The 11,091-nt window shown below is 56.0% G+C and overlaps 1 protein-coding gene across 1 annotated transcript; it reads left to right on the top strand.

The window, feature by feature from the left end:
* The first annotated feature begins 6,309 nt into the window (after nt 1–6,309).
* GAL3ST3 (galactose-3-O-sulfotransferase 3) lies at nt 6,310–9,476 on the top strand. The gene is made up of 2 exons (XM_063092468.1): nt 6,310–6,431; nt 8,303–9,476. The coding sequence occupies exons 1-2, from the start codon at nt 6,310–6,312 to the stop codon at nt 9,474–9,476; spliced, it is 1,296 nt and encodes a 431-aa protein (XP_062948538.1).
* Nucleotides 9,477–11,091: the final 1,615 nt, after the last annotated feature.

The following is an 11,091-nucleotide window of genomic DNA, read 5'->3' as shown; positions in this document are numbered from 1 at the left end:
CGCCTCAGTTCCCCGGGAGTCTCAGGAGACTCATTCCCCTTACGGACGCGCGCTGCGGGCGCCAAGCTGGAGGTTGGAGCCGATGCCGGTGATAAAACAGTGTCTGATTGTCTGGCCGCCCACCCCCGGCCCAGGCATGGATGAATGGGCTGAAAGGGGATCGGAGCCGGGAGAGGAGCGGGCCCGCCCGGGCTGAGCTCCAGCTGCCGACCTGGGGGAAGGGCGACACTAAAGCCCCTTTTTCCACGTCCGGGCCGGCTTAAATGTCGTCTCCTCAGCTAAGCTTTCTCCCGTTTTCCTTTCCTTTCCTTTCCCGGAGCTCCCATAATACACTCGGTTTTAGTCTTGCCCTTTGTCCCTACCTCCATTCTCCAAACGTGAGCAGGGACTAGATCTTGTTGTCTTGAAGCACCTGGCGTTCCAGAGGTGCCCAATAAATGATTGCTGAGAAAAAGGAAACAATCTTTCCAGGGACAGGATTTGTGTCTTTCTTTTAGGCTTGAAAATAAACTCAAGACTTTTTCTTCCCTCAGCCCCGCCTACTTACTGGCCCACCCCCCCATCCCACCCACCCGCGGCCTCCGGGGGCCAGAGGTCGGGATGGCAGGTGACCCTTTCCCGCCCTGCTTCCACCGTCCGCGCCATCGATTCAGTTGCTCCCCCAGCCTGTCACTACCACTTCGGGCCCTCCCATTCTAGGTCTGTCCTCTCACTGACAGCCAGGCTAACAGCCCTGCTCACATCTATATGAGTTTGTACGTGCGTGTTGAGTAAGGGAGGGGGTAGACTCAAGTGAAGTGGTCTTATTTTCCCCCCACATGCACTGTTCAGATCTTATCTCTAGCCAGCTCCACTTCACCAACTGCCCCCAATGGAGAAGTAGCCGGGAGCAGGGAAAAAGGAATAGGACACCACATCCAGGGAAGGTGAGGTTTGGAAGACACAGAAAAGGACTGGGCCAGGAAAGTCTGGCTCAAATCCCGGCCCTGGCTGGGAAGTTCTCTGTGCTCCTACCCAAACCTTGATCCTCCCGCTTCCTTCACCGTCACTATCCCAGGCTCCTGCTGCCACTCCCAGAGGGGAAGCCGAACCCAGAAAGGACAGCACAGAAGAAAGAACAATGGAGCCCTTCCATCCAGCTTGTTAGCCCACTCAGGCAGAACCCTTCCCAGTCCAAAGTTAGGCTCTCGCTGCTCCCTGAAACAGGAGAGCCGGGGCCGGGTCATCTGAGGCGGGAGGCCCAAGGCCTATGTCTGTGCTGGGGGAGGGGAAGGATCTGTGAGGCAGGATACACTAAGGGCTGATGGGTGAGAAGGTAATTTAGCTACGGCCAGAAAGGGACCAGCCAAGTGGGTCCTCATTTTATCACAACAGTCCCGGGATGCAGGCAGGGTAGTCCCCCACCCCGCATGGTGAAGAGAGAAAGATTGAGAGAAACTGACATGCCCAAGGGGCTGAACTGGGGCCATAAGCACTTCTCCTAACTCTGAGAGTCCCCATTCCTTTCTCCTCCTCAACAAGGACCCTTACACAATACCTACCTATTGCCTGTGTGGGCCTAAAAGCGGGGTAGCCAGCCCCTTCCAGTCCCAGCTTTGGGTGGCTGCCCCAGCTCCAGGATCCCTGCCTTACCAGGCCAGGCCCCAGAGCAAGGCAGAAAGCAGGGGTCTGTGCCAGCCACGGAACTGAAGGTGGGGTTCTCTCAATGCCTGGTATGGCTTTGACAGGTGCTGCTGCTTGGCTCCCAGGTGATAGGAGATAAGGACTAAGACAGGAGTTCACAAGGAGCTTTCACATGTATTATCTCAGCAGCCTCATAACAGCTCCAGGAACACCTTCTCATTTTAGAACTGGAAGGGCTCAGGGAGGTGCCCCTTGACTCTGGGACTTAATAGTAGAACAAGGATTGAGCATGGGTGCTCTGATTCCTGCTGCAAGGTGTCTGAGCAGGGGTCTCATTAGACCTCTGGTCAGGAGTGAGTGGGTCTGGAGTCTTGGTGAGGAGTAGGAGAGGGTGAGCAGAAGGAGGCTGCATCAGAGGGTATGATGGACAGGCTGGAAGGGAAGGGGTCGGTGGGTGCTGGGGTGCTGGGGTGCTGATGGGACCAGACAAGGCTGGAGCTGTGCTTCTCGCTGGAGGTGGGAAGAGAAGAGGGAAGGAGCATGTGGGTGCCTGTAAGTGTACCTGTGTTTCTAACACAGGGAAAAGGCTTCACTGTGGGACTCAGGAATTCCCAGCAATGCAGTAATAGCCAGACACCTTCCCAACCTCAGTTTCTCCTTCTGTTACATGAGAGAAGGGAGCTGGCCACACTGCAAGGTTGCCAGGTTAAAGATGCCCGCATCTGAAGAGGCCACCCGAAGTGTTCACTAGCAGCCAGCAAGCCAGAGATCCCCCTCCCCTGCCCGCACCCTTCCCCTCCCCCTCCCCTCCTCAGCCCGGCCCCTGCCCCGCCTCCAGTGCTAAGGGGGCGGGAGGGGGGGTGGGCAGAGCCCTGAGGAGCGGAGCAGAGCGGACGCCGCCACCTGATCCCATCCAGGCGCGGCGCGGCGAGCGACCGGCACTGAGCGCGCAGGGCCCCAGGCGTCCTCGGACCCGGTGCGGATTTCGGGACAAGGGGCAGGAGGTAGTGGCGGCCACCCCCTACCCAAGTCGGAGGCAGAGCCTGCGGGTGGCGTGAGTACTGCAGTGGCTGGCCTGGGGCTGGGGGAGTGAGGGTGGTCCTGACCGGGATGGGAGCCGAAGCAGGGACTGGAGAGTGTCTTGGGGGCCTAGAGCCCGGACAGGGCGGGTGAGGGGGGCGGCGTTCCATCCCTGGGGAGCGGGAGAGGGCCGGGTGCGACAGCCAATCTGGCCCATCCCCTGTGGTTACCAGATCCTGAAGGCCTGATGCCAGGGGGAGGTTAGGATGAAATTGAGGGAAGCGGGGTGGGGGTAGATGGTGATGGAGAGGGGAGGATGAAGGGAATTCGCCGGCAGGGATGACGCGGGGGTGGATGACAGCCAGAGGAGGCTGGGGGGACCTGGTGCAGGCTGGGGGGAAAAGGAAGAAAAGGGGGAAGGTGAAGAGATGTTTGATTCCCTCAGCCTACGGTCCCTTCCTCTCTAGTGCCCTAGGTTGGTTTCCCTCCTCGCAGGGCTGTGCCATCCCTGAAGAGAGGATGGAGTCTCCAGGTCATCCAGCGGTCAGGTCCGAGTGGTCCAGTCCAGGGCACCCCCTCCTCCAAGTGCATCAGTGTCAGCCCTGGCGCTCAAAGGGGACAGGGGAGAAAGGGCTCATTTGGGAATGGGTGGGCATCCAGGCCAGTTTTCAAATCTCTGGCCGGCTATACCATTTTTTCTTTGGTTCCCTGGAGAAAAGAAAGCAATTTGCAAAACTGGGCAGCAGCCTGAGGTAGACTGTTCTGAGTAAAATTAGCACTGATGTTCTGATGTGGTTGGGCACCCTGATCTGCCTGGGACAGCGGCGGGAAGCTCCCTCTCTCCACGGAGAAGACAGCATCTGAGGGCAGGAGCCAGGGCCACCGCTCTAAAGCCTGGCCCCAGCAGCCCCACCACCCACACTCCAGATCAGAGGGAAACCCTGCCCCAGGCAGCCCCCTCCCCGGTTGCCAGTCCTTGACTCCATCTCCAAAAGAGGCATCTTGGAGTGAGCTCGCCGAGGGAAGGAAGGCCTCCTCCAATGTCTGAGCGGCACCCTCTCTCCTGACCTGGAATGTTCTGCCTGGCCAAGTGCCCACCCAGAGGAGGCAGGGTTACTGCTTTCAAATACCTGAAGGTCTGTCATGGAGAAAAATGTTCTGTGTGCCCTAGGAGGGCTGTACTAGCAACAGTGCAGAATAGATGTGGGAGGGGGCGAGCTGAGGAGGTGCTGTCAGTGGCAGGGTGAACTCATTGTCCCAGAGAGTTACTTCTGAACAGCTGAGGCTGCTCAGAAGTGGACCTGGCTGTATCTAGAGGTGATGAGCAGCCCGTTGTTAATGCGGCCAAACAGAAGCTGGTGTCCACCTTTGGGGATGATGCCCTGTCCCCAAGCAGGCCTCAGACTGGGGTCTGGCTAGCTCCCCAGAGCTAAGAGGGGAGTGGAGTAAGTTCTGGGAGTGGACTGGAGAGGGGTACCAGGCACCTTGTCCCCCTCTCTGTGTGGTTGGTTGAAGTTTCCCCAGGGAAAGGCCCACAGGTCGACTCAGACTCCTCTGAGAAACAGGGTGGTTTCAGTGAGTTTAGCAAAGGTGGGAAGGGACTTGCCTCTCACTTTACCCCCTTGGGAAACTCCTATCTGATCACCAAGTCCTCTAGGCAGGAAGGGTGACAAAGGAAAGAGGTGTACTTTCAAGAGGACCAAGGGCTCTGACTTCGTCCTGTGGGCCACCCCACCCAGGCCAAGTCAGCCCTCCTCTGCCCCAGCAATCCTTGAAGAGAGAGGGAGGGCCTCAGGCTTCTTCTGCTATGCCTTTGGTTGCCCTTTGTGGCTGGACTCTTCATCCCCTGGGCTCCAGGTGGATTAAGTCTGTCTGCAGACTGGTGGAGGGAACCAGGCGATAGGGTCTTGAAAGAATGGTAGGCATAACCAGGACATCTTTCCACACAAACAGGTTTAAATGTAATCCAGGATTAATTGGGGGTTGGGGGGTATAAAGAAGTGGGATTGGAAGTCAAGTCCAAGGCCCCAGGGGAAAGTGATGGTCAAAAGGGTTTTCATATTACCTCACTCCTCCTCCTGAGACCCAGGTGTCCTAGTTCTACACACATGCACATGCCTGTAAGGTTCCAGCCTCCACCTCACTTTTGGAGAGGGGTGTGTATGAGGGCTGGAGACTGAGGCTCCTGAGATGGACTTCACCCTAGCCTGGGATCAGGCATCCCTGCTAAAGTTGACTTTCCAGCGGGCTGCCAAAGGCTGGGCTGCCTTTGATCCAAGGCATTCAAGTAGAGAAAGGAGACTGTCCGGAAACCAGGGCTTTCTCCCACCTCTCACCCCTGCTACTCACTTGGGCTGGCCGTTTAGCTCACTTGGTTAGAGCATGGTACTGATAACACCAATATCAACGGTTTGGATCCCCATACCAGCCAGCCACCAAAAAAATAAAAATTACCTGGGATGGATGCTCACCTATCCTGGAGATTCTCGGCAGGGCGACAAGCAGGGGCCACCTCTGTACTCCCCACATCTGTCCCCTCCCAGGTTGCCATCCCATTCCCTTGGCTGGGCAACTGTCACTGCAGAATCAGCTGATGGGGTTGCCTGGGTTTCAGGTGGGGGTGGGGGATGGATCCAGATAAAGTTCCAGGATTTCAAGTCCCTCCTTTCCCTCATGGGTTTATCAGTCTTGGGCCCTCAAGGCAGGAGCCCAGCTACAGGGGCTCAGGGCTCAGAAGCATACAAAACTGCCATAGTCCAGGGCGGGGATGGGGAAATCAGTTTGCTGTAGAAACGGCACATAACATGTATAAGGCCATGAACTTTGGAGCCAGAAAGAGCAGGTATGAATCCCAGTTCTGGTGTTACCAGCTGTGTGACCATGGACAAGTGACATCATCTCTTACAGCCTCAAATCCCTCATTTATAAAGTGGGAATAATACCTATATTAGGCATGGTGGTGATAACACCAAGGTTACTGGTTGGGATTCCCATACTGGCCAGCTGCCAAAAATAACCTAAATAAGTCTGTAATAGTTTAGCACATATAGTAAGCCTGCAGTATTGATCCAAAACTCGAGGAGGTGAAGGCCTAGTCAGTGTTTCTGAGGAGCTCAGTCTCTAGGAAGTCAGGACCAATCCTTGGCTGAAGCAATCAGGCAAGTAGTCCTAGAGGAGGAGAAACCTTGAGCAAAGACTTCTGTGTTCTGAGCCAAGCCCTGCTGCTGAGGCCAATCTACTGGGGAGACAGACACAAATGGCCGTGAGACAAAGACAAGTTAGAGGTAGGTAGAGAGGCAGAGACAGGGCTAAAGGGAGGGAGTGGCTACAGCCTGAAGGGCTGGCCACACCCCAGACCCTGTAATTCCACCCAAGAGTAGGTTATCTGGAGCAGCGAGGAGATAGGGTCTTGGTTACGGGAGGTAGGAATCTGATCTGCCCTGGCCTCTCTGCTCACCCCACCCTTTGGAGCTCTCCTTTGCAGCCGTCCTGCTGGGGCCCAGAGCCCATCTCCTCTGCCCACTGCAAACCTGTCTGCCTCCTTCTCCTGCCAGGCTTCTCAGGAACACTGGCCCTGCTACCAGAGCCCCAGGAGCCCCCATGAGTGCGGACGAAGGAAGTCCTGGATAGCGAGGCCCTGGCTGGTCCAGGGGTGGACATTCCACCATGCCACCCATTCTCCAGCGCCTGCAGCAGGCCACCAAGATGAGCCGCAGGAAAATCCTGCTGCTGGTGCTAGGGTGCAGCACCGTAACCCTCCTCATCCACCAGGGGACGCAGCTCAGCTGGTAAGGGGGCGGGGCCTCGGTGAGAGGGTGGGACCCAGGGGCAGCACGTTCCTACAGTGGCCAGCTGCCAGGATTAGCAACAGGACTGGGAGCTCTCCTTCCCATTCGTTCACTGCCAGAAGAGTCCTTCTAATGGGCTTTGCTCCTTCCCTCTATCCTGAAAGTGCTTTAAATACATTCCCTTTAAAGCCACATAACCAAGGACTGGTCTTCACTGAAAGGGTTAAGTGACTTGCTCAAAGTCTTAGAATTAGAGCTAGCAGGGATTTGAATCCAGCCCAAATCTTTCCCATCACATCACAGCTAAATGCCTCCTCAATGGACTGCAACTTCTCACTACTTCTGTTGTGATGGGCAAGGCCCCTCACTTCTCTGAGCCCTGGTTTCCTCATCTATAAAATGGGAGTGATGATACATGTGACCCTGCTGGTCATGCTGATACAAGATACCATGTGATGACTAATAGGAACCCTGACCCTGCTCCTGACGGCATGAACCCAACAAGTTCCTGCTCCTCTCAGGGCCTCAACTTCCCCATTTTCGACACTGTCTGCCCCTGAGAACGGTGTGAATGGGTCCAGTCCCCCTTCCCAGATGATATGCTGGTTTCATAAGTGATATCTGCGTAGATCTTGTCTTGAGCCCAAATCAGCCAGATAGGAAAGCTCAATGGTGTTCTCAAAGCTGCTTAGATTTTCCTCATTACACGATACTTAGAATGGTAGAGAAGAAACAGGAAGGTAAATTAAAGTCTGAAGGGACCTTACAGGTCACCAGAAATCCCACCAAAGACCCTTGTTTCAGGAATGAGGAACAGAAATGACAGCTTCACGAGGGCTAAGATTATTATCTGTTTTGTGTACTATTATATTTCTTGAGCCTACAGTAGTGCTTGGCACATAGTAGATGCTCAAAAAGTATTTGTTGAGTGAACAAATGAGGCTCCAGAGGCCTAATCAGAAACATGTAACAAATGGGTTGTCACAAAGCACAGTGCCACCATCTACAAAGCGAGGAGCCAGTTAAAGAGTAAAAATGAGAAAGAAGACAGAGAGCAAGAGGATCTGGTGACTGAGTTGACTCCTGACTTTATGTAAGTGACCTTTCTCCTAGTCCTCAGTTTCTACATCTGTAAAGTGGGATTCCTTAAGGACCTCCAAGGGCCTTTGTCTGGTATAGTATCTATTTCTGTATAAACAAATTACCTTAAAACTTAGCAGCTGAAAACACCAAACACGTATTATATCACAGTTTCTTTGGGTCAGGAATCCAAGTGCGGCTTAGTGGGTACCTCTGGATCAAGGTCTTTCATGGGGTTGCAACAAGGTGTCTGCTAGGGATGCAGTCTCATCTGAAGGTTTGATTGAAAGTGATCTGCTTCCAAGCTCACTGGTTTTGGGAAGCTTCAGTTCTTCAGGCAGGCTGGTGAACTCAGGGCCTCAGTTCCTTGGGGGCTGTTGACATGCGGTACCTCCATACAGGGCTGCCAACAATATGGCAGCTTGCTTCCCCCAACATGAGTTATCCTGGAGAGAGTAAGAGAAAGACACCAAGGTAGAAGCCATAGTCTTTTTACGATGTAATCTCAGAAATGACATCCCATCACTTCGTCCTCTTCTATTCCTTAGAATCATCAGTAAGTCCAGCCATACTCAAGGGGAAGGGAATACACAAGGGCACGAATACCACGAGGCCAAGAGGGCACATGTGGGTCATCTTGGAAGCTGCCTACCACCCCCCTCTACTGTTCCATGGGCAAAGCTCAAGATGGGTCTCTCTGTGGCATGGCCCACCATCCTTGGGGAGGGGTAGGCCTCAAGCTACATCCTTCTCACCTTTCTGTGTCTCCTTTCCCCACCCCACCCCCGCAGGTACCCCAAGCTGTTCCCCCTGAGCTGCCCGCCCCTGCGGGACCCGCCATCGCGTCCCAAGCACATGACCGTGGCCTTCCTGAAGACGCACAAGACAGCAGGCACGACGGTGCAGAACATCCTGTTCCGCTTTGCCGAGCGTCACAATCTGACGGTGGCCCTGCCGCACCCGAGCTGTGAGCACCAGTTCTGCTACCCGCGCAACTTCTCTGCGCACTTCGTGCACCCTGCCACGCGGCCGCCGCACGTGCTGGCCAGCCACCTGCGCTTCGACCGCGCCGAGCTCCAGCGCCTCATGCCGCCCGGCACCGTCTACGTCACCATCCTGCGCGAGCCGGCCGCCATGTTCGAGTCACTCTTCAGCTACTACAACCAGTACTGCCCGGCCTTCCGGCGCGTGCCCAACGCGTCGCTCGAGGCCTTCCTGCGCGCGCCCGAGGCCTACTACCGCGCGGGCGAGCACTTCGCCATGTTCGCGCACAACACGCTGGCCTACGACCTGGGCGGCGACAATGAGCGCAGCCCGCGAGACGACGCCGCCTACCTGGCGGGCCTCATCCGCCAGGTGGAGGAGGTCTTCTCGCTGGTCATGATCGCCGAGTACTTCGACGAGTCGCTCGTGCTGCTGCGGCGCCTGCTGGCCTGGGACCTGGACGACGTGCTCTACGCCAAGCTCAACGCGCGCGCCGCCGGCTCGCGCCTGGCCGCCATCCCCGCAGCGCTGGCGCGGGCCGCGCGCGCCTGGAACGCGCTCGACGCCGGCCTCTACGACCACTTCAACGCCACCTTCTGGCGCCGCGTGGCGCGCGCCGGCCGCGCGTGCGTGGAGCGCGAGGCGCGCGAGCTGCGCGAGGCCCGCCAGCGCCTGCTGCGGCGCTGCTTCGGCGACGAGCCCGTGCTGCGGCCGGCCGCGCAGATCCGCACCAAGCAGCTGCAGCCGTGGCAGCCCAGCCGCAAGGTGGACATCATGGGCTACGACCTGCCCGGCGGCGGCGGCGCCGGCCCCGCCACCGAGGCCTGCCTCAAGCTGGCCATGCCCGAGGTGCAGTACTCGAACTACCTGCTGCGCAAGCAGAAGCGCCGGGGCGGCACGCGGGCCCGGCCCGAACCCGTTCTGGCCAATCCCCCGCCTCGGCCCATCCGAGTGCTGCCCCGCGGCCCCCAGGGTCCCTGAGTTCTGCCCACCTCTCGGAGTTTGAGTCCTCCTGCCCTGCCCTCCCAGGAGTCCAGCCTGGGGCTGCATCCAGCTCCCGCCCCATCAGGGCCCCTTCTTCCAGAGGGGCTTGACCCCCTCACCGAACTTGGGGGTGCGTCTCTCTATCTGAGCCCTCCTCCCTAGCGTAGGCAGACCCCCGCCTTTGGGGATGACTGTGATAGGCCCGATCGAGCCCCGGGCCACCTTCCCCGCCTTCCCAACTGATTGTTGACTTGGACAAGAGGTCTTAGGGCCGTCCAGAACTGCCCTCCCTGCCTTTTTCCAGGGGCTGAGCCCCCCATCTGTCTTTTACCATGAGGATGATCCCCGGCCTCAGAAAGGGGCTGAGCCCTGGGGAAAGGCCACTGTTCTTCCCAGGGGTTCAGGGGTCCCGTGCTGTCTTCCAGGTTCTACTCTCCCCGTAGACCTAAGCTGCTCCCAGACTCCTGGAACCAAGAGTTCTTGGGTTGGGCTTTTTGGTTGGTTGGTTTTTCTTTTTTAAATAAAACATCTTTAAAATGTGCACGTTGCATGTTAGTCATTGAAAACCATCCACGTTTGAGGATGAAGCGGATGCCCAGGAGGAGCTGTGGCTGTCGCCATGAGGATGGGGACCAAGAGTCATCAGCTCCCGCACTGCCCCTCTCAAAGGCTTACAACGCTTCTCCACCACTTGATTGACTGGGTTCACCAGCACAGACTGTGGCCCCCTCAGCCCCACTCATTTTCCATTTCATGCAATTCAGCAACATTTGCTGAGCATTATCTCTGCAATTTGGTGATATAGGTGAACAAGGCAGATAGAGCCTTTATCCTCATGGAACTCATGGGGAAACATTGAAACAGGGAGCAAGGCACGTAAACAAAGAGGGAGGACCAGTGGGACTAGGGGAAAACAACACCCCTGGGCAGAGCGGATCAGGTAAGCGGGTGCTTAACTCAGGATATCACCTCCCCTGTGAATCAGTGGCTTCACCATTGACCTTCCCTCTCCACAAGGGAGGACAGCTCTGACTCAGATGACGACCAATCCCTCCCCCCAATTTCCTTTAACACTTTCAAATGAAACTTCCCTTAAAACTGGCAGAGACGAGACTTTTCCTGTTGCCTCTTCAGAGCTTCGTTAACATACCTGGACAAGTAATAAAACTAATAGCTAACACGGTCTACTATGAGCTAGTCACTGTTTAAGGGCTTTACTTTTATATTAACTTATGAGATAGGTACCATTTTCCAGGTGAGGAAACTGAAATTTGGGAAGGTTAGGTGACATCAGGGTCACACGGCTAGAAAGTGGCCTCTAGGATTTTAACCCAGACAGCGTAGCTTCAGAGTCTGTGCTCACAAGTGCTGTGCATAGTGCCATTCAAATAATGAAGGTCGTATGCCACAGGCTAGGCTGACTCCCAGACCTTCCGCCAAAAGAATGTGAAGTGAAGGATCAAGACAATACCTTCAGCTGCTCTTTATCTTATTTTTCATGAAGACAATGGTTGACCTGTTTGGGCAATAGAAATTGCCATGGTTGGTTGGCAGGTCATATGACACTCTGGACTTGGAAAGGGGCTGTTTGTATACTGCCCCACTTTTTACC

The sequence above is a fragment of the Cynocephalus volans genome, chromosome 4 (assembly GCF_027409185.1).
Source record: "Cynocephalus volans isolate mCynVol1 chromosome 4, mCynVol1.pri, whole genome shotgun sequence".
Lineage (NCBI taxonomy): Eukaryota > Metazoa > Chordata > Mammalia > Dermoptera > Cynocephalidae > Cynocephalus > Cynocephalus volans.
The sequence above is the reverse complement of the archived record's forward strand: the minus strand, read 5'-3'. Positions and strand labels throughout refer to the sequence as shown.